The 27,736-nt window shown below is 42.8% G+C and overlaps 1 protein-coding gene across 9 annotated transcripts in view; it reads right to left on the bottom strand.

Moving 5' to 3' along the window:
- Positions 1 to 27,736, bottom strand: part of AFDN (afadin, adherens junction formation factor) — a 414,469-nt gene that overhangs the window by 48,824 nt on the left and 337,909 nt on the right. For all 9 annotated transcript variants that reach the window (XM_030195932.1, XM_030195930.1, XM_030195924.1 and 6 more), the window contains 4 exons: positions 23,628 to 23,822; positions 14,907 to 14,998; positions 11,410 to 11,601; positions 5,631 to 6,701 (listed from right to left, as the gene is read on the bottom strand). In XM_030195932.1, the coding sequence (XP_030051792.1) occupies positions 5,631 to 6,701; positions 11,410 to 11,601; positions 14,907 to 14,998; positions 23,628 to 23,822 (1,550 nt within the window). The remainder of the gene's footprint in view (positions 1 to 5,630; positions 6,702 to 11,409; positions 11,602 to 14,906; positions 14,999 to 23,627; positions 23,823 to 27,736) is intronic.

Raw genomic sequence — 27,736 nt, forward strand, 5'->3', positions numbered from 1 at the left:
GGGCCTGATAACCCTACCCGACGAAAACGGTCTTTCCCAATCATCAAGCCCAAAGTCCAGATTGGAGACTGGAAGGACAACGAGTGGCCGCCTGAACGTATCATTCACTACTATGGACCGGCCACATGGGCTGAAGATGGTACATACGGGTACCGCACCCCTATCTACATGCTGAATCGCATTATTCGCCTACAGGCCGTACTCGAAATCCTCACTAACGATTCTGCCCTGGCCCTCAATATCCTAGCTCGACAGAACACTAAGCTCATTACCGCCGTCTACCAAAATCGCTTGGCTCTTGACTACCTCTTAGCCCAGGAGGGCGGGGTGTGTGGCAAGTTTAACCTCAGTAATTGCTGCTTACAGATTGATGACCAGAGCCATGTCATCAGGGAGATAACTGACCGGATGGTCAAACTAGCCCACGTCCCCGTCCAGACCTGGAACAGTGCGTGGGATTGGACTTCCTCCCTCACTAGCTGGCTCCCAACCTCCGGGAGCCTGCAAGGCCTCCTCGTCATGGGTGGCCTGTTCTTGCTGTCTTGCCTAATAATACCTTTGTCTCTTCCCTTAGTTTTCAGGTGTCTCCGCTCCACCATGGAAAGCATCGCTGACCGCCGTGCTGCTGCCCAACTTATGGCTCTCCAGATGTACTCCCCCATTCCCCAGTCTGATGAAGCTGACGATGAAGCACCTTGTGGCTGATGTGCACTTTGAACCCCCTGAGCCACTCAATGGGCCATCACCCTCGTGCCAGCAAAAGACCGGCTACAAAGGGGGGGGGATTCCACTAGGGGCCCTCCGTCTCAACCCCGGCGAAGCAACCAACGGCTGCGCAAGGGCTTAGGGCTCGCTTGTTGCCTCCCTCGCTAACTATCCTTGTCCTTTCTTTCCTTTTTAGGGTTCATGGAGGTGATACTCTCCACCAGAATGGATGTTCTAGTATCAAAAGGGGGGGAATGAAGGAGTGGAACGCCGGTACTACCTGAATACTACTGAGCAACAGGACAACCTCATGTTTTGTGCCTACTGATGGACTTTTACTTATGCACTCTACCTCTGCTTTTGGCTATTTGGCCACACCTTATTACTGCACTGGACATTTGTGCCTTATCCAGTTTTACTGTTTACTAACAAGACAAGTTTGCTGTTTACTAATGTACAGACAGAATGCAGGGCTATTAGATATATAGCTTGTAACAGTAGTTTGCAAGGCCTATACAAGACCAGCTTGCACGTAGCAACGCCATCTGAATAGGCGACCTTGGAGGGTGCTGACACCCCCTGCATTCCTGAGCCGCACCTTATCTCCTGTGCTAGAAAGGAGCATTGTGTGTGTACAGAATAAGCTGCTAAGTTTCGTTTTTCTTGCCAGTATCATTTCAGTGTTATGACGTGTGTACGTACTGGGACTACAATTTTGTACTGTAAGAACTACAAATGTTTACTGCGCGTGATAGTTGTGACGTGTAAGGGGCCAAATGCGCAGGCCCAGTAGGGAAGTATAAATGTAAGTGTCAGATGATTTATGACACACAGTGTCCCGAGGCTACTCGGTGCTGTTCACTTGCTAGCAATAAAGTTGCCTTGTTTGGAACCAAAATTTGCCTTTCGTCTCCTGATTTCCCACCTGTTTCACTATGTTACATGTGAAAGAAGATAGCAGGTGTTAAGTGAAAAGGACTGCACAGAATGGTTGAGAGAAAAGATTTGAGGGGGGAGGGGGAGAGAGTTGAGAGTATTATATAGAGTGAGAAGATTGTGCAGAGTGAGGGTGAAAGAGGATTGGAGTGGTTCTTCCAACAAAAATAAATCCTGCAAGTGTTCCCCATTTGGTCACTGTGAAATTTGCTTAAATGTGCCATGAAGATAAATCAAAACTTGAAAGCTTGCCAAGGAATAAACAAGGTTCAAGGCACTATTCTAGAGCAGCAAATTGGTCACGATTTCACATCATACAGAACACATAAAAGAAATTTTTAATAAGAAATTGTATGATTTCCCTGTTTACTTTCTCACACAAATGAGCAGGAAAGGAAGTATTTCTGAATTCCTGGAAGAGAAAACAACTTCAATTTACAGGATTTATACTGAAGGGGAGGGGCACAAGAATCCACCAAGTCAGGGTACTGAAGGTCAGCATGGAAAGTATTTTGGATTGAGACAGAGAAAAGCATATTTCTTCAACTACAATAACAAATATCCATTCTTTAAGAAGTTATTTTTCTTTTCACAAAATGGTGAAGACTTATTTGTTCTCCAAGTCTTAAGAAATAGTTTATGATCAGTTTTTGTCAATCCTGAAAGACTATCAAATTCTTTTTTGAACCCCTTTTAGAACCTCAACTGAGGAAGTTGACGGGTTATAAGTCCATTGTAACAGTTAGTGGACTGGATAATATCTAATCTAATCTCAAATGTATACACCACACTAATTCCAGCTTGAGGCTCAAGGCGGTTAACATCAAAATATTCACACAAAAGTGAGGACTTAACACAACAAAAATCATTAAAATGCAACAAAAATCATTAAAATGTAATATATCAGAGCCAAGAAAAAAAATATAGGACCTGAAAATTCAAAGATATTTTGATTCTCAATGGTACTCAACTACCTGAAGTCTTAAGTACTGCATATCTAAAATCCCTGAATCTGAAGGAAGTTTGGTTACTTCCATTTCAGTGTGTAACACTAATTGGTTTGTCTTTTTATGGTATCCACAGAGAATAAAACTTGCTTTTCAAAGACAGGAAATTTACTTTATCTTTTGGGGCAAAATGCAACTAAAGCTAACACTAAAGACAGACTTAAGAGACCTTTTACTAACTATGCATTTAGTGCATGAATTAGCACACCGTAACCGTTGCTGTGCTGCCATGACAGTTAACATTTGCTTTTCATGTATTAACTGCATAACCCTTTATGGGGCAGGATATGACAAGGAACAGGCATGGACTGTGCACTGGGTTAGCACACAGTAACTCACTGCACACTGTTGCAGACAGCACAGAGGTAACAGAGGCTAATTTTCAACGCACTTAGCCTTCCAAAGTTCCATAGGTTTCTATGGAACTTTGGAAGGCTAAATGCTTTGAAAATATGCGTAATAGTAACATAGTAGATGACGGCAGAAAAGGATCTGTATGGTCCATCCGGTCTGCATAGTAAAGTATTTTTTTGGTGTGGTAACTGCAAGAGAAGATGCTGGGAAAGTAAAATGATTTGAGCATGTACCACACTAAGTGCAACATTTTATTGCACTTTTGTTAAAACGCACCCTTAATTTCACCACATTGAAATACTTGGCTTCTAGAGTGAAAAATACATCCAAGCTGAATAGTCAAGACTGCAAATACCAGGTATAGAAAGTAACCAAAACTCACTAGCTGAATTGAAGGCCATGACAAAAGGCATATGTTTGGGTGCTTGGTTCTTTACCTTGTTTGTGGGAATGGGGAGCCAGCCAGCCATTGCTCCCTCTAAGGAAATGGCTGGCTATCTACTAAGTTTCTAATCCTAATATACATTAGTGATTGTGAAGGTTATGTGCATATGCCCATTCCTTGCACTGCTACTGTCAATCTCATCTCTTGTACTTGGAGGTAATTAGACTAAGTTTGTGACAAAATATAGGCATTTACTTGAACTGTTACACTACCTGGAACTTGCTACCATTGAATATTTATTTATTGCATTTGTATCCCACATTTTCCCACCTCTTTGCAGGCTCAATGTGGCTTACAATACATCGTGAATAATGGAAATATATTAGAAAATAGATAATTAGTATTACAGCAGGATTTTAGGTACCATATTAGACCTGAACCTAATTATAGGAAATTTTATCAACTATTAAAAACTTCCTTGTTCTCAAGATTTCTTTATACTTAATTCTTTATCTAAACTTTAAAAGCTGTGAAATGACTTGTCTTGTCTAAACAAGAGCAGTCATCTACTTTTCTTTTTAGAATAGGCTCCAAGTACAATACAGTCTTGATTATCCAAAGTAAATGGGACTGAGCCATTGTCAGATAAGTGAAAAGTCAGATAATATGAAAAACAATGGTAACTCCTTTTAAAAAATGCACAGAAAACATACTTTATGCATAAAGAACAGGCACAGGGTATCTGTATTGTTTATTAAACACTAACCAGTAGCATGTGAAGCCAAAAAACAGAAAGACAACCTGCACACCTAACAGCAACATAATGTTGTCACCGGGGAGTCTGTCAGATATGCTGGTCGGATTAGCGAAGGTTGGATAATCGAGACTGTGCTATATGCATATTATTGGTGGCTAAAAATAGGTGCCCAGATATAGAATTGCCCTCTAATAGACTATGTGCATTAATTTATAGGTTAAGATGCATTAAAGGCTAATGCACATCCCTACTGCCTCTTTAAAGGGTTGAAAAGAGGAATGACACCAACATCCTCTTTTCCTGTCATTACCTCAATGCCCATATAGTAACCCAATAAAAATGACCATCATAAAAGAACTAGCGTGGGCTGTTCAGGTGGGCTTGACTTAAAAAAATTTAAATACTGTTAGTGGAGGCTTTATTGAATATGCTTTAGCACCCTGGTTGCATTTTCAATACTGTCCTCACTGAGGCAAAAAAGGGCTGTGGTCTGACTACTCTTTATATGGATTTTTTGCCCGTGACCATGGTAAACTATTTTCCTGACCTAGATTATATGTACTTAAATTTGGATTATTTGACAACTGAGAAAAAGTTAGGGATTTGCTTAATTTATAGACTTCAGGATGTTTGGGGATAAGGTTTTGAGGGAAGAATTAGCTGCTATAACACAGGACTGTCTGGAAGTTCAATATGTGATGGTTTTAGATTTTAACTTGTATCTGGAAGAGTTAAATCTTTTAGTGTCTTTTTCTCTTCTATGGAATGAAGACTTGTAGCAAGCAAAATTTTCTATTATGCATTAAGGAAGCACCAACTGCACCTTATTGAGTTTAGAGACTTAGAGAGGATCCTTATTTTTTTTTTTTTTTTTTTGGGGGGGGGGGGGGGGTCTCATATGGCTGGATCACTGTCCACTACAGTTTACAAACTGGTCACCCAAACAAAAGGTCATTGAGAAATAGGGCCTTAAAATTTGTATATGGGTCAGGTAGATAACCACAGTAAACGATTAATATTTGTGACTGATGAGGAACCCTGTATGTTAATGCTCCTTTAAGATTATTGGGAATCTTTAGGAAAGAAAAACATCTCTATGCTTCAATGAATCACTTAAGAGAGAGAGAAAAAAAAACCCAAGAATGCCAGCCACTATAGCATTTATGGTTACTGGTATGGCAGCTTAAAGAACAAACTTTTTAAAGAAGGATTTCTGATCCTACTGGGCACGATTACTGGAGCTCACGCCTTTGCTCCAGGCAGCACTGCAGGATGATTTAATATCAATTCCTGTTTCTTGCAAGAATACAGGAAGTGCCTGTTTTTGCATTTTAAACCCTCTTAGTGCCAGTGGCAGAGCCATACTACAGACCTACAACTGCAATGTCTATTGTTTCTTACAAAACAATGATATTTTCACAATCATCATTGCACATCTATTCACATATATTACTTTTAAAAGTAAACAGAAAAAAATGTGTTCTACCCTTGCTCTTTTTTCTGCTTCTAGGCGTTGCATAATCAGCATGGTGTCTACATCATCATCTTCTTCATCATCGTCATCATCATCATCCTTCTGCTTCGATTCTTGAAGCCGCTTCTGGAATTGCCATTCTAGCATGAGTTTGCGCAGGCGGTCACTTTCTTCTGATGTGCGGTCAGGCTTATTCTGCAGGTCATGAATTTCTTTGCTAAGCATATCTACAATGTGCATCTGTTGTTGCTTTTCAAGTTTCTCCCTAGCATCACGCTTCCAGGGATCAGGGGACAGGCTATCGCTAGAGGACAACTCTTCCTTGCTTAAGGTGATATACTGGAGATCTCTCCGTTCAATGGTCCAAGGTTGCTGCTGAGGCTGAAGCTCCCTGATAACAGTTTCTTGAGGCCTCTGTAATGCTACAGGCTTCTCTGTTTTCATCTGCTGGACAGCAGGAAGAGGAGAAGGAAGTGGCTGACCAGAAGCCGGTACAGGCTGGCCAGGAATCAGTGGCTGAAGCCGCATATGTCCTAGTTTTCTCTCCTGTTCACGCCGTTTCCTTTCACGTTCTTCTTCTAAGCGTGCTTTTTCCTTTTCATACCACCGCTGATGCTCTTCTCTCTTCTTGCGCTCCAAACCAGCCGACTGGGAATTAATTTGTGGTCCTAGATGGTTTGGTGGTGGTGGTGGTGGCGGCGGCAGGGGCATATCCACTGGCATTCCCTCAAATTCAGTTGCATAATGAACTGGAGGGGGAGGAGGAGGTGGTGGAGGAAGATCTGTTCTAATAGGTTGAGAAACAGCTACTGGTGCTTGCTGATTGGTTATTGGAGTTTTCCATCGTCCTGCTCCAGTTTTGTTTAAAGCAGAACCAGGAGACAGAGGCTTGAAGGAATGGTTCAGATGCTCTTGGCTGGATGTGCTAGACTCCACCAATGAAGTTTGGTTCATCCAAGCATCACTACCCTCATGTTTTCGATTCATGTAGTCTATATCCTTTTGTGCAAATGCTTCCAGGCGGTTATGCTCTACAGGGAAAGTCTGATCCTGTTGAAGTTCTTCCTGGGAATGAGTGACACGCTGAAAAAAACAAACAAACCCAGAAGTGTTACACAGCAGACACTAGAATTCACACAATACAATCACAGTAGTATTTAAATAAAGGACATATAAATGATTCCAAATGAAACCTATCAACTGCTACACTGTTTGTAAATACATATATAAAAAATTTGTTTTCCAAATTGTCTGTATGAGAGTCCCAGAAATCTTAGAAAATAAAATGGGAGAGTTAGAATGTATGGCAGTAAAGCAAAGATACTTAACTGTAAGCAGGTATTTTTCCGAGCACAGCAGGTCATTCATTCTCACGTGGATGACATCCTTTCTTGTCATCATACCAGACCAGACTAATGGGATGTAGCAAACCAGTACCCAAAAGGGGTAGGATTAAACAGAAAGAGATAGCTGGATAAACTCGGAAGATAAAGGCAAAGCAATAATATGTATATCAAAGTGCCTCAAGTAAGTAGTAGACAATCTGCTATACAAGAAGCATGACATCCAGAAATCATGGCTAAAGAACAGATTTGAGACTCAGGCAGTGGCGTAGCCACATGTGGGCCTGGGTGGGCCAGGGCCCACCCAATTAGAGCTCAGGCCCACCCAACAGCAGCACACGTATTAGCGGTAGCAGGTGGGGATCCCAAGCTCTGCCAGCAGAAGACTTCCCCCTGATGGTAATGAAAACGCTATTCTCCAGGATACCAGCACCTGCGCATGCTCACTTTTCAGTTTCAGCACGTGCCTGCTGCAGACTCCTAAGGTGGAAAGAAGTGTTTTCCCACCAGCTGAGACTTTTTTTTTGGTGGTGAGTGAAGGGGAGAACACTTGGTGCCCACCCACTTCTTGCCTAGGCCCACCCAAAATCTGTTGTCTGGCTACGCCCCTGGACTCAGGTCTAAAAGGTCGAAGTTGAAGATGAAAAGTCGAAGATGCCCCAAATTGACAGTCAAAGCATCCGAGACAAACAGTGCAGAGAAGTAGAAGATGACACGTAGCTGGGGCTAACAAAAGCTAAGAGACTGGAAGCGAAGAGCCACTGTGTCAGGCCGAACCTTCCAGCAGATGAAATGATGTGACAACTGCCCTGGGTTTTTTTTTTGTTTTGTTACACTTGTACCCCGCGCTTTCCCACTCATGGCAGGCTCAATGCGGCTTACATGGGGCAATGGAGGGTTAAGTGACTTGCCCAGAGTCACAAGGAGCTGCCTGTGCCTGAAGTGGGAATCAAACTCAGTTCCTCAGTTCCCCAGGACCAAAGTCCACCACCCTAACCACTAGGCCACTCCTCCAGACCAGATGAAACCTAATCCTTGCATCTCCAAACTCAGAGCCAAAGATAGTAGAGGTCGAACCTGATAGGAAAAGCATGGGAATTAAAAGGATTCCTAAGGAACAGCTGGAGAGGTGGGTAGAAGGAAACAATATCAGCAGCAAAACTTGGGAAACTCAGATGGAACCACCTGTAAGGTCCAAGAATGGGTAACACAAATGTAACTCCACAGCCATTAGGAATGGAAGTACTCTAGAGCCCATTGCAAGATTCTAAGGCCAGTAAACAGTAGGCAGGCATCATTCCCTGGCACCAAAGGCTAGACACAACAGGTTCTGAAGTAATTCTGGACCATCAGGCAAGCCAGCAAAATGCCCTAACTATGCCAGCGGGAAGACTGCAATCTAACCAATGCCAACTGGCTCAGAGCAGACCAGAACAGGTAACTATGATAAGAGGGCACAACAGTTCCAGAAAAGGGCACAGGCTTGAACAAGCATAGATTTGAGAATGTTAAAAATCTGCACGAAATGAGAAGGATAGAACCAACCTGAGCTTGACCGACAGAACGAAAATCCTGAGACAGAGATGCTTCACTCCCATGCGGCAGTAGAGAGGCAAGAGGAAGACCAGCAAACACTTGTGCTACTAAATTAAAGTGGGGGAGGCCAACACTTGCAGATAAGAGCTCCCTGGAGGAATACAGCATCCTTTCAGTATGGCTGCTCTTCTCCCTGAAGCTCACTCCTGGCGACACCTCAGCATTCCCTGGAAGTGCCACATGACTCTCCAGACCTGGGGAACAAAAGGAGTCTCTTGCACTACCCACATGCTGGCTTCCACAGCCTCCATAGTTCAGGTTGTACTCTGCCATGCTGCTGCACCTCTGAAGAGAAGGGTCTCCCCACTTTCATGTTGACCACTCAACTGAAGTCACCTAAACCCCCTACCGAGGCCTGTGGGAAGACATTGCCATCCTCACTGCAGACCATGGCAGCCTAATTCACTGGGTTTAAAAAAAACAAACACTATTCATTTTTCTTATACTTTTCATTCAGGATGTAGAAGCAGAGGAGGTCTCACAGGGACAAAGAACCACTACTCTCTCACCGGTCGCATCAGGTGAGATCTCACTTGCAACTGTCAAACTAGGCCCCACTCAACCAGATGGAGAGACGCAACTGTACTGTGGGAGATGGGTAGGATCCCACTTGAACAGCAAGGTGTGGGAACTGGATAAGGCTCCAAAACCAGACTCAGGACGCCAGAATGGGATTAGATGTTTATTTAAGCTGTGGAGAAGTAGTCTAGTGATTAGTGCAATGGACTTTGTTCCTGGGGAACAGAGTTTGATTCACACTGCAGCTCCTTGTGACTCTGGGCAAGTCACTTAACCCTCCATTGCCCCTGGTACAAAATAAGTACCTGAATATATGTAAACCGCTTTGAATGTAGTTGCAAAAACCTCAGAAAGGAGGTATATCAAGCCCCATTTCCCTTATCAAATATATGCATCGAGACTCCTGAGGCAGGCACGCATGTGCCAAAACATGGTTCCATGTCAAGTCAGCTTAAACAAACATCTATAATTCCATTCCAGCGTCCTGAGTCTGGTTTTGAAGAGCCTGATCCAGTTCCTACTCCTTGTTTTTTGATCCTATCCACCCCATGGGATCTTTGTGCTCTTTCCAATTTTTGTGGTTGTTTTGCGTAGGATCCCACGATCAGGGGAAGGTGACCCGTAGGCCTGCACCCTGTGAGCTTAACCCCAATCTGGCTCTACTGGGAGGACAGCACCGAGACTCTGGCACTGGGAGTCCACACAAAATATCCTGTTGCACCAATATAGCATGTTCACAATCTGCTGGAGACAGAGAATACTGACAAGTGCCTTAGCTGCACTATTCCTTGTGGCAGTGACATCACTGGAAAGTTCTATATCTACATCTAGGGCAGAGTGAGAAACTCACGTCTGGAATAGTCTAGCAAAGTAAGCTGTAATTTATACGTATAATGTACTTACAAACATTTAAATCTGCTCCCAAGCAGGCATAAATGTCCATGACTTCATTTTAGTTGTGTTTTATGCAGCTGAAATTTTATAAAGACATAGATGTCTATGTATGTTTATAAAATACGCATCAGCTTGATTTCTAAAACTGTAGGTGGCCTTTTATAAAATAATCTTCTAAATATTTATAGATATAAATTTCAAGCCTGAATATTTAATGCTAGCATAAAATATTCGATGTACAGACACTTCATCCCTGTGGTCATTTCATCACATATCCAAACTGCAGCAAATTTGTGGGGGTGGGGTGGGGGATGCTAGAACATATCCGTGCCTGTTCTTTTGCATCTAAATATGAGCCTTGCTAAAACATTAACCTCTTAAGCCTTTCCTCATATGAGAAGAGTTTCATCTCCTTACTTTGGTTGCCATTCTATGAACCTTTTCTAATTCTACTATATCTTTTTTGAGATACAGCAACCAGAATTGCATACAATACTCAAGGTGAGGTTGCACCATGAAGCAACACAGAGGCATTATAATATTTTTAGTCTTATTTTCTCTCTCTTTCCTGGTAATTCCTAGCACTGTTTGATTTTTTGGTCACCTCCACATACTGAGCAAAAGATTTCAACTTGAATACATGATGAAGTGTCTCAGTGATGAAATGTCACCAAACCAGCTCACTAACTTCATTTAACAAAAGCCAGCATGTTCAATCCCGTCATTTTAATTACAATATGGTATTTTTGTTGTAGATGACACTAGGACTTTGGGAAGAGAATCTCGTTGCCAAGAATTCTTTCCCATGAACACTTAAATACTGCCATACTGGATCAGACCAAAGGTCTATGAAGACCAACACCCCGTTTCCAACAGTGGCCAATCCAGAGTACCCAGCAGGATTGCAAAAAATTAATCATTTCCTTGTTACTTACACCCAGGTTAAGCAATTGCTTTCCCAAGTCTACCTGGTTAATAATGGTTTGATCTTTCCTCCAGGAATTTATCTACTACTACTACTTAACATTTCTAGAGCGCTACTAGGGCTACGCAGCGCTGTACAAATTAACAATAAGGACGGTCCCTGCTCGGAAGAGCTTACAATCTAAAGGACGAAATAAATACAGGTTTTGTAAACTACTTTTACCACATCTTCCAGCAGCAAAATTCTACAACTTTATTGCATGTTAGGTGAAAACATATTTTCTTGAATTAATTCTAAAATTGATAACTATTAGCTTCATGGAGTGCCCCCTAGTCTTAGTACTGTTTGAAAATGGGGGGGGGGGGGGGGGGGGGGGGGCAACTGTCCCTTATTTACCCAGTCTACCCCACTCATGATTTTATCATCTCTCCACTCAGCCATACCTCCTCTAAACAGAAGAGGAGAAAACTTTTACTAGTATCCTAAATTATTCCAAAGCGAGTTGTAGTCTCACCTGAATAGAGGTGCTGCTGGAATGGGTATCACTGTCTGTCTGAACCAAAAGTTTTTCTTCATAGTTAGACCACTGATGCTGGCCTGGTCCTATTCGATCCTGTGACTTGGAAGCTGGGAATGTAAAATACTCTCTGGCATAAGTTTGAGTTGGGATAGGATAAGCTTCTGGTCTTGCTGGGACTGGCTGCTCCTAGGAAAGGTAAGAAGACCAAAAAGAAAATAAATGACAAATTAAAAAAATAATTATTATTAAGGGTAATCTTTTCCCCTTCTTTATGCCCGTAATGATAAACTAAGTTATGCAAATTGATCTTTTTGCAGTCACACGTGCCATATTAAAGGGCAACAACCTGTGTACATTAGAATTTACAAAGTTGATTTTGTTGAGTTAATAAACATCTTTCAAATTACCAGTGAACAGCAATAAAAGCAAAACAGCAAGGTGGAACATGGATGTTCATTCAATGCTCTAGTTTGGAGTAACTCATGAACTAAGGGGAACATCATCATTCCCAATTAAAAATAGGTGACTTATTTTCACAGCGGTGCTACTTGCTTACGATGATCACACTATGGCATGATTCACTCATACCCACCTAGTCATCGGTTCTCAAACTATCTTGTTTAAATCTTTAAATATTTTCAATCATGTCAAAAGACTAATTCAAACTAAGTCCATTTACATTAAGATAATACTAGAGTATCTTACACTCATTTTGCGGCAGAGTGTTTGTCAGACGGGAGACCTGACGCCCAACATGACCACGTTTCGTCCCTAAGGTCTGTCAAGGACCATCCCCTTATAATATCAATAGCACCAACTCAGTTCGTATTAATGGGGAAAAGGAAATGAGACTTGATATACCGCCTTTCTGTGTTTTTCGCAGATATACCGCCTGTGTTTTTCGCAACTACAGTCAAAGTGGTTTACATGGAGGGGCATAATTTGACAGGGATGCCCATCTCTAAGGACGTTCCGGCGAAGGGGTGGGGAAACCCGTATTATCGAAACAAGATGGACGTCCACCTTTCGTTTCGATAATACGGTCGGGGACGCCCAAATCTCAACATTTAGGTTGACCTTACAGATGGTCGTCCCCGGTTTTCGGCCATAATGGAAACCGAGGATGCCCATCTCAGAAATGACCAAATCCAAGCCATTTGGTTGTGTGAGGAGCCAACGTTCGTAGTGCACTGGTCCTCCTCACATGCCAGGACACCAACCGGGCACCCTAGGGGGCACTGCAGTGGACTTCACAAATTGCTCCCAGGTGCATAGCTCCCTTACCTTCGGTGCTGAGCCCCCCAAACCCCCCACCCCCTCCACACCAACTGTACACCACTACCATAGCCCTTAGGGATGAAGGGGGCACCTACATGTGGGTACAATGGTTTCAGGTGGATTTTGGAGGGCTCACATTTACCACCACAAGTGTAACAGGTGGGGGGAGGGGGTCTGGGTCTGCCTGCCCGAAGTGCACTGCACCCACTAAAAACTGCTCCAGGGACCTGTATACTGCTGTCATGGAGCTGGGTATGACATTTGAGGCTGGCTTAGAGGCTGGAAAAAAATGTTTTTGAATTTTTTTTTTAGGGTGGGAAGTGGTTGGTGACCACTGGGTGAGTAAGGAGAGGTCATCCCCGATTCCCTCCAGTGGTTATCTGGTCAGTTAGGCCACCTTTTCGAGGCTTGGTCGTGAAAAAAAAGGGACCAAGTAAAGTTGACCAAACGCCCTTCTTTTTTCCATTATCGTCGGAGGACGCCCATCTCTTAACCACGCCCCGTCCCGCCTTCGGTACACTGCCGACATGCCCCTGTGAACTTTGGTCGTCCCCGCGACAGAAAGCAGTTGAGAACGGCAAAAAATCGGCTTTCGATTATGCAGATTTGGGCGACCTCGGGAGAAGGACGCCCATCTCCCGATTTGTGTTGGAAGATGGGCGTCCTTCCCTTTCGAAAATAAGCCAGATAGTATATACAGGTACTTATTTGTACCTGGGGCAATGGAGAGATAAGTGGTTTGTCCAGGGTCACAAGGAGCTGAAGTGGGAATCAAATCCAGTTCCCCAGGATCAAAGTCTACTGCACTAAACACTAGGCTACTTCTCCAATCCATTCTTGGCAGAGATACTTTGTTAGTATGAGCTGAGCTGGCACTACTGATAATAAAGGGGACTGTCCTTCAGACAGCCCGCAGGGGCGAAGCATGGTCATGTCGGGCGTCAGGTCCCCCTGACAAACACTCTGCAACAAGATGAGTATAAGATACTGTAGTATTATCTTAATGTAAATGGGTTTAGTTTGAATTAGTCATTTGACATGATTGAAAATATTTACAGATTTAAATATTTATTAATACAAGATAGTTTGAGAACCGGTGACGAGGTGGGTGTCAGTGAATCTTGCCATAGTGTGATCATCACAGGCAAGTAGCACCGCTGAGGTTTTTACATCCTAACTTTTATATTAGGAGTGAAGTTTGTATCATCGTTTCTATCTCCCATTTAACGACTGGTGCCCAGTGTTATAGCGTTAGGAAAAAAAAAAAAAGAACATAAGGGCACTAGTATGAGGAGATAATGCAGGTGCTTGAACTTATATGAGCAATGTCTGCTAGTTTTGCAACTGCCCTAAGCTACAGGACCATTGTGCAATAAGTGTTGCCAAGAAAAAAAACACACAAATGGGGAAAGCATGCAGAGCATGGCTTATAAAATTCCTTGCAATCCCTCAGTATATACATATTTGTCTTACCTGAGTTTTGCACATGTGGTCTCTATGAATATGTCTCTGTTTTTGTATGTGTGTATCTTTTAAGGTCAGCTATATCTCTGTGCATGTGTGTTTGTATGTGAAAGTATGCATGCCTTCAAGTGCACATGTATCCATATCTGTGATGGCATGTCTAATCCAGAAAGTGAAGAGCAGTTTAAATTCCATAATCACAATATGGGGTGGGGCAATTGCAGTGGACTAGGTTTTTGAGATGGGGCATGGACAGGGTAATGGGGGAGAAATACTGCTTGAGGGAGTGCAGTTTCAGGGGGCAATTTTTTTGTTTTGATTTTTTTTGGGGGTGGGAGCAGTTTGCTGATATTATGGCGTTTGCAAGGGTGTCAACTACTTACCCCCTTCCAATGTGTCCAAATGGCTTATACATCACTGTAAGCTTCTATATTTCAGAAGCTTGAACTCGTTTTCTCATACAAATGCAGCAGGCTATATGGTGGTCGGTGGGGTGGGGGGGGGGGGGGGGGGGGGGGAAGAGGAGCAATTTCCCTGGAACTCCTGATCTGATCTGGCCCATTTTTTTCAAACTGTGTCTTTTCCCCCGTTTTATCCACATACCAACTTTCATCCCATTCCATTAAATTTTCAGACTTCTTTTTCTCCCAGATGGATGGACACAGAAAGACATTCTTCACCCCTTTTGTATAATTCTTTCCAACTTCAGTTTGTTAGAAAGAATAAAAATAGTTTCCCATCCATCTAACCTCTGTACAAAGATTTCCAGTGGACACTGATGTAATCTTGTTGGAAGGTCCCGAAGCATAGTTATTCTTTCCTCCAGGACTCTGAGGCTGATCTGATAAAACAAATAAAGTGCCATTCAGCAAAATGAAAAAAAGGGATTGGTTTAATTCATTTTACCCAACTATTAACTGCGCACATCAGGGTTTTGTCTGCTTAAAAACAAAATCAAACGCCAATCAACTGTTCACCCCAACTGTTTGTGATTTGAACTTTAGTGACCCCCCCCCCCCCCCCAAAAAAAAAAAAACATATAATCACTAGGACAATCTGCAAATCACATGTTAAAGTTTATAATTTAATACAACAAACCCTTGAGATTATCGGGCTAATTCTATAAAGTGGATACTAACATTTATACCCCTAATATGCACATAAATGATCAGAACACTAGAATACGTATGTGCGCACTTACACACATAAATGCCAAAGTCTGCCTAATCACTATTCTGTAAATGCATGCATCATCTTACATGGATGGACTCACATACATGTAACTCACACAAAGCTACACATTGTGCGTTTCTCCGGCTTTTAGGCATGACTACTACTACTACTACTATTTAGCATTTCTATAGCGCTGCAAGGCATACGCAGCGCTGCACAAACATAGAAGACAGTCCCTGCTCAAAGAGCTTACAATCTAATAGACAAAAAATAAATAAAGTAAGCAAATCAAATCAATTAATGTGAACGGGAAGGAAGAGAGGAGGGTAGGTGGAGGCGAGTGGTTACAAGTGGTTACGAGTCAAAAGCAATGTTAAAGAGGTGGGCTTTCAGTCTAGATTTAAAGGTGGCCAAGGATGGGGCAAGACGTAGGGGCTCAGGAAGTTTATTCCAGGCATAGGGTGCAGCGAGACAGAAGGCGCGAAGTCTGGAGTTGGCAGTAGTGGAGAAGGGAACAGATAAGAAAGATTTATCCATGGAGCGGAGTGCACGGGAAGGGGTGTAGGGAAGGACGAGTGTGGAGAGATACTGGGGAGCAGCAGAGTGAATACATTTATAGGTTAGTAGAAGAAGTTTGAAGAGGATGTGAAAACGGATAGGGAGCCAGTGAAGGGTCTTGAGGAGAGGGGTAGTATGAGTAAAGCGACCCTGGCGGAAGATGAGACGGGCAGCAGAGTTTTGAACCGACTGGAGAGGGGAGAGGTGACTAAGTGGGAGGCCAGCAAGAAGCAGATTGCAGTAGTCTAAACGAGAGGTGACAAGGGTGTGGATGAGGGTTTTGGTAGAGTGCACGGAAAGAAAGGGGCGGATTTTACGGATGTTGTAAAGAAAGAAACGACAGGTCTTGGCGGTCTGCTGGATATGAGCAGAGAAGGAGAGGAGTCAAAGATGACCCCAAGGTTTCGAGCTGAGGAGACAGGGAGAATGAGAGAGCCATCAACAGAAATAGAAAACGGGGGGAGCGGGGAGGTGGGTTTGGGGGGGAAAATGAGAAGCTCGGTTTCGGTCATATTTAATTTCAGGTGGCGTTGAGACATCCAGGCAGCAATGTCAGACAAGCACGCTGAAACTTTGGTTTGGATGCAAGGTGAGATATCAGGGGTAGAAAGGTAGATTTGGGAGTCATCAGCATAGAGATGGTAGGAAAAGCCATGGGATGAGATTAATGAACCAAGGGAAGAAGTGTAGATAGAAAAGAGGAGGGGACCAAGAACAGAACCCTGAGGTACGCCGACAGGCAGAGGGATAGAAGTAGAAGAGGATCCACCAGAGTGAACACTAAAGGTGCGGAGGGAGAGGTAGGAAGAAAACCAGGAAAGGACGGAGCCCTGGAATCCAAGTGAGGACAGGGTATCGAGAAGTATGCTGTGATCGACAGTGTCAAAAGCAGCGGAAAGATCAAGAAGAATGAGGATGGAATATTGACCTCTGGATTTAGCCAGTAATAGGTCATTGGAGACTTTAGTAAGCGCAGTTTCGGTTGAGTGGAGAGGGCGAAAACCAGATTGTAATGGGTCAAGAATAGCATGTGAGGAGAGAAAATCAAGGCAGCGGCGGTGAACAGCACGCTCAAGTAATTTGGAGAGAAAAGGAAGGAGGGAGATGGGTCGGTAATTAGAGGGACAAGTGAAGGCTTCTTAAGGAGAGGTGTGACCACAGCATGTTTAAAGGCAGCAGGGACAGTCACAGTGGAAAGTGAGAGGTTGAGAATGTGACAGATAAAAGGAATAAGAGTAGGAGAGATGGCATTAAGAAGGTGGGTGGGAATGGGATCAGAGGAACAGTTGGTACATTTTGAGGAAGAAAGGAGAAGTGTAGTTTCCTCAATAGTAACTTCAGGAAAGGAGGAAAGGGAATGAGGGGAAGGAGAGAGAGGGGAACGGACTAGTGGAGGGAGAGCTGGTGAGGTAGAGAAAGCAAGGTTTATCTTTTGAACCTTGTTGTGAAAAAATTCAGCAAGGGTCTGAGGAGATAGCATGAGCATTTACACTAGCTCTATGGTCATTGTGCTTGTGCCTAAATTATAGTTGTGTATTTTGCCAGTTATGCTAGTATTCCACAAAGGAAAGTAAGCACCTACTTTTCTTTAAAGAAGTGGTGCCTAAATAAAGGCGCACTGCTATAGTGCTGCCCCCTATGAGGGTATTTTATTTATGTTTTCTGAGGATGTATGTCGTATGTGCATGAGTTATAAAATTACTTCATGCATAAAAATCATGCAAGATGACAAGTGCATCCATGTTTTCACATAACATGGGTATAGCTGTCTTGAGCTGTACAGTTTGGCGATAAGTGGGCAGTTTTGTGATTTATACATGTCTATAAAACATCTATCCACATGCGTACACGTCTACCTGCTTTCTAGCAGGTATAAGGGTACATGGAGAGATTAGGTCCTACCTGATGATTTTCTTTCTAGTAGTCATCCTCACTATTTCAGAACCTGTGGGATAATTGTCTCCATAACCAGCAGATGGAGACCGAGAACTGAAAACTGAACTGAGACATCTCTCTCTTGGCATCAAGTCCAGCTCCTCAGTATTTACATAAACAAGCAGTAAGGATAAACTCAGAACACAACAACCTTAATCAACTCATTAACCTAACACTATCCAGGCAGGCAAACATTTGTGGACCTCTCATATCTCTGGATAACTTGCAGAGAACGAGAGATGCAGGAAGCAATATGCAAGGTGACAGTCGTTACTTGACCCATTATTTACACTGAGTAAACATGTAAGAAACCTTGGGGGGGGGGGGGGGGGGTCTGGAATAGTGGGAAGGACCACTGGAAAGACTATCATCAGATAAGATCTAATATATCATTCCATTATATGGTTTCCCACTATTCAAGAAACTATGGGATGTTTAAAAGCAATCTCTAGAGTGGTGGCACCATCTCCCTGAGGAATGAAGTTCAAAAACTGGCATATGAGCTTGCAACATCCACCCTGTAGCGCTTGGCAAAGGTATGCAGCAATCATATCGTCGCCTTGCAAATATTAATCGGAGACCGTAGTCTTCGCCCAGGATGTCGCTGTACACCTCGCAGAATGAGCCCTCAAAGGCCTGAACAGCCTGCTTCCCGCAAGCAAATAAGCTGATGCAATAGCCTCCTTCAGTCATCTACCAATTGTGGACTTGCAAGCCACGAGGTCAAGCCTCTGCTTACCAAAAAGCAATCTGTCCAATGTATGACTCATTTGTGACTTCCAGATACAGTGGGGGAAATAAGTATTTGATCCCTTGCTGATTTTGTAAGTTTGCCCACTGACAAAGACATGAGCAGCCCATAATTGAAGGGTAGGTTATTGGTAACAGTGAGAGATAGCACATCACAAATTAAATCCGGAAAATCACATTGTGGAAAGTATATGAATTTATTTGCATTCTGCAGAGGGAAATAAGTATTTAATCCCTCTGGCAAACAAGACCTAATACTTGGTGGCAAAACCCTTGTTGGCAAGCACAGCGGTCAGACGTCTTCTGTAGTTGATGATGAGGTTTGCACACGTCAGGAGGAATTTTGGTCCACTCCTCTTTGCAGATCATCTCTAAATCATTAAGAGTTCTGGGCTGTCGCTTGGCAACTCGCAGCTTCAGCTCCCTCCATAAGTTTTCAATGGGATTAAGGTCTGGTGACTGGCTAGGCCACTCCATGACCCTAATGTGCTTCTTCCTGAGCCACTCCTTTGTTGCCTTGGCTGTATGTTTTGGGTCATTGTCGTGCTGGAAGACCCAGCCACGACCCATTTTTAAGGCCCTGGCGGAGGGAAGGAGGTTGTCACTCAGAATTGTACGGTACATGGCCCCATCCATTCTCCCATTGATGCGGTGAAGTAGTCCTGTGCCCTTAGCAGAGAAACACCCCCAAAACATAACATTTCCACCTCCATGCTTGACAGTGGGGACGGTGTTCTTTGGGTCATAGGCAGCATTTCTCTTCCTCCAAACACGGCGAGTTGAGTTCATGCCAAAGAGCTCAATTTTTGTCTCATCTGACCACAGCACCTTCTCCCAATCACTCTCGGCATCATCCAGGTGTTCACTGGCAAACTTCAGACGGGCCGTCACATGTGCCTTCCGGAGCAGGGGGACCTTGCGGGCACTGCAGGATTGCAATCCGTTATGTCGTAATGTGTTACCAATGGTTTTCGTGGTGACAGTGGTCCCAGCTGCCTTGAGATCATTGACAAGTTCCCCCCTTGTAGTTGTAGGCTGATTTCTAACCTTCCTCATGATCAAGGATACCCCACGAGGTGAGATTTTGCGTGGAGCCCCAGATCTTTGTCGATTGACAGTCATTTTGTACTTCTTCCATTTTCTTACTATGGCACCAACAGTTCTCCTTCTCGCCCAGCGTCTTACTGATGGTTTTGTAGCCCATTCCAGCCTTGTGCAGGTGTATGATCTTGTCCCTGACATCCTTAGACAGCTCCTTGCTCTTGGCCATTTTGTAGAGGTTAGAGTCTGACTGATTCACTGAGTCTGTGGACAGGTGTCTTTCATACAGGTGACCATTGCCGACAGCTGTCTGTCATGCAGGTAACGAGTTGATTTGGAGCATCTACCTGGTCTGTAGGGGCCAGATCTCTTACTGGTTGGTGGGGGATCAAATACTTATTTCCCTCTGCAGAATGCAAATAAATTCATATACTTTCCACAATGTGATTTTCCGGATTTAATTTGTGATGTGCTATCTCTCACTGTTACCAATAACCTACCCTTCAATTATGGGCTGCTCATGTCTTTGTCAGTGGGCAAACTTACAAAATCAGCAAGGGATCAAATACTTATTTCCCCCACTGTATCTAATGAGAAGTTTCCTCTCTGAGAAAAGGTGGAAGCTCCCCAGATTGGTGGGGATGAAATGCTGACATCATTTTCGGAAGAAATGAAGGAACCATGCAGAGGGAGACCCTCGCATCCAAAAAGCAGAGAAAAGGATCCTGACAAGAAATATCCGGGTGAGCCACAAGAAACATCTTCTGCATTCGACATTTGGAACAGGCCAAAGTCACATCATGAACTTTTACGGAACTCAACGCCAGTCCTTTCTGAAGACCTAACTGGAGAATCACTAGGATGTGTGAGATCTGAGCAGAGGGGGGATAAAGTCCGCACTCAGAACACTAGCCCTCAAATGTCCTCAAGACTCTTGCATAAGCCATGGATGTAGAGCATTTCCAAGTCTGAAGCAAGGTAGCAATAACCTAATCAGAAAATCTTTTTCATCTCAACTGAGCCCTTTCAATGCCCGAGCCCAAAACCAAAGGGGCACGGAGCCTTCATGAACACTGGACCTTGCTTCAGTAGGCCATGTACCTGCAGAAAGCGGACATGATCTCCATATAGCTGTTGAATCAGGTCCCTACAACACAGCCTCCATGGACAATCTGGGGCTATGAGAATTATTTGACCCTGGTGCAATGTGATCCTTTTCAACAATATGGACCGAGAAGGATAGACATACAGTAGATGTGTCAACGGCCAGGGCTGCAATAAGGCATCGATCCTGATTCTTTCCAAAGGCTGAAGAACTTGGGCACTTTGGCATTCCTTTTCATCACTATCAAGTCTAGAAGTGGATAACTCCATCAGTCCATTATCAGCTGGAAATCCTGGCTGGATAGATCCCATTCTCCCAGATCCAAAGAGTGCATGCTGAGAAAATTCACCTCCACATTCCAGGACCCAGCAATGTGAGCTGCCAACAAGCAGAGGTGCTTTTTCTCTGGCCAACTCACGAGGAAGGCTGTCTCCACCACCACCCAAAAGCTATGGATCCCATCTTGCTTGTTGATATAAGCCACAGCCATCCCATTGTTGAAGAAAACTCAGATCAGGGCCCCCACCAAAAAGGAAGTGAAGTCGCCTAAGGCATTCCACATTGCCCTGAGCTCCAAGCAATTTATCGACCACTGAGACTACTGTTCCATCCAGTTGCCCTGTGCCAGATGGAACTTGTAATGAGTTCCCCAAAACACTGGCACCCGTTGTCACCACCTCCCATTGTGTTATCAGAAAGGGAGCTCCGATGGTCAAATTCCTGGGCGACAAACCACCACTGCATACTCCAACTGGTAACCAGCGTCCAAGGAAGATGAAGGTCATACTTCTGTGACACCAGAGACCAGCAGCTGAGAAGACACTCCTGTAATGGCCGAATATGAGACTTTGCCTATTGCACCATTTCCGTCGCTGCTGTCATTGATCCCAGAACCAGAACGTAATCCGAAACCCTGGGCCTGCCTTGACAGAGGAGAAAACCAAATCTGTTGAACCAGCTACAACCTCCTGCATTCAGTGAGAAAGATCTTCTTCCTTGCTGTGTTGAAGAGAAGGCCCAGATACCCCAGCATCTATGATGGAGTTACTCTGCTCTTCTCAAAATTGAACTGAGGTTATGACTGATCTTAGTGTTTCCACGAGAAAGCAGAACATTCGGAGGCAGCAATTTAGATTAGACCTTTGAGCTCTAAGACTGGACAAAAGGTGCCTTCCTACTTTGTGACAATGAAGTAGACGGAGTATCTGCATTGTGCCTGTTAGGCCTGGAACAGGAACAATGGCCTGGAGCATCAACAAGTAATCAATGGTGGCCCGAACCTCGACCACCTTGGTTCCCTTTCGACAAGGAGGCCGCAAGAAGAGAGGAGCGACTGGGCGGGAGACCTCCAACTCATAACCTGTAAGAATATTATAAGTTGTAAGTTATTATTATATAATTTATTATAAGTTATTGTAATATTCTGTACATTATGTTTTATTCACTTCACTGTTTGTAAGCCACACTGAACTTGAGTCTATTTCAGGCTAATGTGGGGTATATATGTCATGAATAAATAAATATCCAGAACCCACTGGTTTGCCTTGACTTTGGCCTTAGGAGGACCTCTTATGATCGACGAAGATGTAACTCCTGACACAGAAGCAGAAGGTTCCTCAATGGAAAGCACCGCCAATGCTTCAAAAATAAGAGTACTGAGCTCCTCTATTAAACCATCTCAGTACTTTCGGGTCAATCCCCCTCCCTCATGAGGGAGCTCTCCCTCCTCTAACAGCTTCTTTGATAGCTCCTCTGAATAGACCAAGGCCACATCTGATGAGGGAGAAGCAGAGACACACCTCCAGGAGCTGGAGGGGCGACGCGGTGAGAAACTGAAGTACCTTGCAGCAACTCCGATGGTCTCTGCTTCAGTAAATAGGTCTGGTATAAGAAACTTCAGAGAAAAAGATCCTGATGCAGCTGAATACTCTGTTGGGCCCTGAATGGCGACTGTGCTCCACGCATAATCAGACAGGCTGTGTCTCACTGCTTCAAACTGCTCACCAACCCTAAAGAACAGCCCTAAGTTCCCAGCATATTTGGATGCTGTGCCAAATCCAAAGACGTGCTGCCATCTGTTTTCCCCACGCACTGTGCAACTCCCAGCTTGCATGTATTGCAATGCCCCAATGCCAGCCGGTGGGTCCCATAGCAGGAAAACCACTTAATTGCTTCTGTGGGAATCGCTATTCACCTTTATTGGCACAAATGCAGCACAACACAGTCCCAAGCAGTGAGTCAGATTCTCTCCTTTGCAGCAAGTAGAATTTGCAGCCCTCAAAGCGGTTCTGAGATAAACTTTAGTGCCAGACTTACCGCTGCTGGCTGCTCCCCCTAAGCTCACAGTCTCCATAGAATCAGGACTGGTACTCTGTCCCATGCTCTCTTTTTTTTTCTCTTAAGGAAAAGGATAGCTCCACAGGAAACAGTGGAGAGGTGAAGGGAGTTAAGAAGTAAATTTGTGAGATACCAGAAACAGGCATCTGAAGACACCCAGATATGATTCTGCAGACTCAGACCACCCACAAAGCTCAACTGGGGAAGGTTAACCAAATGAACCAGGAGCAAATCACTTAGAACCAGAGGCTGAAAAGTGTGTCCATCCACCTGCTGGAGACAGAGAACTAACAACTGAGTTGAGATATTTCTCTTGGGCATCCAGTCCAGTTTCTCAGTATTTTCTATCTCCACCTGCTGGTTGATGGGCACTATATCAAGGGTTCTGGAATAGTGCGAAGCTATGTAATGGAAGTGTTCACTGTACTCACAATTTCTACAAGAGCTGCGTTTTTTGTTTTTTTAATTATAAAGATGCATTGACACCTATGTGTCTTCATAAGATTGGTCCAAAGCAGGTACCCACTTGGACTCTCCACCTAGATAATCTGTTATTACCTTCTGTACTTACTTGCCACATTGGGGCTGGAGCGGTGATCTGCTCGATTCTTCAAAAGCCTGTCATCCCCACCTAACTTCTTTGGCTCATTATATTCTGTCCAAGGTAGTTGAGGGCTCTCGGGTGATCCATTCTGAGCAGAGTTATTATAAAGCTCAAAACCTTCACTCTTTGGTCTAGGTTTACCTGAACCACGCCGTTCTGAAACTAAAGTAAGTTGGGAACAATTAAACTATATAATATAATCAAATAGCTACTATATCAGCATGAACGTATACACCTATTGGCATATGCTCAAATTCACAGTATAAACAGATCACCAAAAAGGACCAGTTCTCACTCTAAAGGTGACTATGTATTATGGGCAGCCACTGGAAAAAGGCAAAGGGAAACCTTTATCTTTTATGATTAGCAGGGTCATACCAACATAGAGTTATTAACAAATGGTAAAGATATTGTATTACCATGGAAAACACAATTGTCTATAAGTTTTTCTATCTTAGCTAAATAAACTGTCTAACAATCCATCTATTCCCTCCCATTATCAACCTAGTTCATATAATACATTTATTTTAAAAATAGTGGAGCTGGTGTTTTATCAGGAACTAGCAGATTTCATTGATAAAGCAAAAGTCTTCTATTCTAGACAGTCTGGGTATAGACCAGTGGCTCCCAAATCTGTCCGGAAGTCATTTACATGCACTGCCTCTACTCATCTCTCTCATGAATATTCATTGTGGATATTCTGAAAACCTGACTAGCCGGTTAGCGCTTTCGGAATCAGTGGTATAGACCTTATCACAGTACTCAGTTTGTAAGAATCGTATGCACTATTGAAATCCAAATTTATTTAGATGGGGATAAAGACATTTTTCTTGTGATTCTAGATATGATGATGGCCCTTTGACCTGGTTGATGACACAAAGTTGATCACAAAGCTAAAATAAATTGGTCTGGCTGGGCTGCACTAAACTGAATATAAGAACAGAATTGCATATTGGATCATACCAAAAGTTCCAGGTCACAAGTACCTGGCAGGATTCCAAAAAGTAGTTCCCAGGTTACTGACCCCTACTAATAAGCAGTGGCTTTCCCCTTAAATGTTTATAGACTTTACCTCCAGGAATTTGTCGAAACCTTCTTTACTCCCATCTACGCTAACTGCTTTAGCCACATCATCTAGCAACAAATTCAAGAGCCTATCTAATGAGCAAAAAACTCTCTCGTATCTGTTTTAAATGTTCTGTAACCTCATGGTGGGTCTCTTAACCTATCTCTTAAAAGGGTAAACTAAATTTACACTTACCAATTCCACTCCACTCAGGATTTCATAGAACTTTATCATCTCTCCTTCTCATCCATCTTTTCTCCAAGATAAAGAGTCCTAAATAGTTTATCCTTTCTCGAGTCATTCCAGACACTTTTAATCATTTCTATCACTCTTCTCTGTACTTTTTCTAATTTCTCTGAATATTTTTCAGATTCAGCAACCAGAACGGTACATAATCCTCAAGAGGGAGATGCATTATGGAGTGATATAAAGCCAGTATGACATTCCCTTCATGATAATTTCAAACATAGTTTGCTTTTTATTACTGGCATAGAACATTGACCAGAAGATTTGAACCTACTGTCCACAATGTTGCCCAGATCCTTTTCTTGGGTGATGACAGAACTGTTGTGGGTGAGATCCCCTACAGTTAACATTTTCTCAATGCCTATTCTAGTAGAAAATATTATAAGTATTGTCTGTAAAGTAAGGAGGAAGGGATTTGGGGATTTAGCTCAAATGTTTTCAGCTGTAGCTTGTTAAGTTACATTCAAGTATAGCAAGTATTTTCCTGTCCCTGGAGGGCTTACAATCTAAGTTTATACCTGAGAAAATGAAGGGATGAGTGACTTGCAAGATTGCAAAGAGCTTCAGAGGGTTTTGAACCAGGCAACCCTGGTTCTCAACTCACTAATCTGACCATTAGGCTACTCTTCCATTCCTGTAGTATGCTACCTGGGGGGTATAAATGTATGAGCATTTTCATTGATAGAACAGATCAAGATCATGGTAAAAACTGAGTCAGTATCAGGCCATGATGGTCGCTAAATACATCTAGCTAATTTAGATCAGATATTCAATGCTGGGCTATATCCGGATACAGATACTGGCACTAAATAACCTGGTCATCAGTGGTATCTGAAGTTATACTATACGGTCAATATTCAGTGCTGTATCTGCATAGCTAAACAGGTAAAGTCAGGATTTGCTATTTACATGGTTCTATTTGCCCAGATAATCCAAGGTTAAGGATTATCCCCTAGATTCTATATACCGTGCCAAGATTTCCGTGTGGAAATCAAACATATTCCATAAAAATGCGCATAACCGAAATGGTTAAGTGAATCAGCACTAATTGCCAATTAACAAGCAATTATTTATGCTGGCATTAAAATTTATGTGCAGAACTGTCTAGGTGTATTCTATGCAATACTCAGCTAGTGGCTTGATTTAAAGTATTTTAACTGAAACCATAAAGATAACAATTCTCAGGTTTCAGCTTAATTTGTCTGAAGAACGATCAGAATCTACTTCTTTAGCTCTTAGTTAACTTCATTAACTTTATATATACTCTTCATATATATATATACATATAAATATACACATTTTTTTTTTTAGTGACCTCAGTGATGTTCATCGCCAAAAAACCAAAAGTTATTTTATGGCAATGTAGATAACATCAACATCTTCATAGGTTCACTTTAAAGTATTACTCAGTTTTTCTAGAAACACACTTAAGTAAATTCATTTATCTTATTGACCTCTCTTTGTCGGACCAGGGGTTCAATTGTCCAACATGCATGTCGAAAGCTCGAAAGCGAGCTGTCTCAAGGACACTCTCCCTGAAATCTTTTTAGCACCAACTCTGCAAACTTATTTCCAAGCTAAGGTGTATTCTATAACATGCTGTGTGTTAAATTCTAAGTCGAATAATTGAAAATGGGGCGTGGCTATGGACATTTCTAAAATCTATGCACGTTGTTACAGAATACACCACTGTGCCTAGTTTAGGTGTCGGCATTTACACCAGGTTTTACTTGGTGTAATTGCCAGTTACTAAAATTAGTCGCACATACAGGTGCTCTGCGTATTCTATAAACTGCATGGAAATTTAGGCTTATTCATTAAAGTACACCTAAACTAAGGTGTACTTTATAGAATGTGCTTAGGTGAATTTCATTTCAGCACCAAATATTTAGGCGTGATCTATAAAATCTAGTCCCATACGACTATTCTGAATCTCTCCTTCCTGAACTTTCCTAAATCTCCTATGATCATCTATGGAAGCACTGAAGTATTTGAAGTTTTGAATATCCCTACAGATTCTATGCCACCACTGACTTGAGGGTAGTATGTGGGTGAAGTGAATAAAGCCTTTAAAATGGCAGAAGAGCCTTCCAGAGTTCTTAATTTACCTGAATTCCTGAAAAGCTCATCTGAAGTGGTATCAAGAGCTACCTTAATAGCCACTTTTGCTTTAGAACCTGACAGGTCTTGAGTTCTGCATCTATATTTCCGCTATAAGGATCAGATGTTTTTGGGCCAAAAAATTATTTTATTTTCTGACCTATCCAGAGCTAGACATGTAAGCAGTTAGGCATTTTTAGCTTATAAATCTCAGGTGGTAACTCTGGGAAGTATATTTTCCTTCAATATTCATACAAATGTATTATAAAGTTTGAGGCTAAACATGTTTTTTTGTGGCCCAGAATCATCTAAGGAATTTTCTAGAAGCTAGAGCTCTGTTGGTCTCAGTTATGTCCTCTCTTATTTTAGCAGAAGCAGCTACATAAATAGTTTGGTTTCTTTGTTTGAAGCTGATGTTTTCTCCTGCTCTGGAAAATATGACCTTTTTTTCTTAAGATAAATGGAAGGCTACCCCTACCTTTTCATTTTTCCTATGCCCCTCTAAAAATTCCTTGTAATGCAGTTAGTCTATACTCTCTTATAACGTGTGTTTTGATAGATATTTAGTTTATTTTTGCTTGTTTTTCCTTTGGAAATGAGTGTTGTTTTCATCAACTGCCTGAATATTTGTGAAAACTGAATTTTAAAAAAATGACCCAGTGCT

This window comes from Microcaecilia unicolor, chromosome 3, assembly GCF_901765095.1.
Source record: "Microcaecilia unicolor chromosome 3, aMicUni1.1, whole genome shotgun sequence".
Taxonomy (NCBI): Eukaryota; Metazoa; Chordata; class Amphibia; order Gymnophiona; family Siphonopidae; genus Microcaecilia; species Microcaecilia unicolor.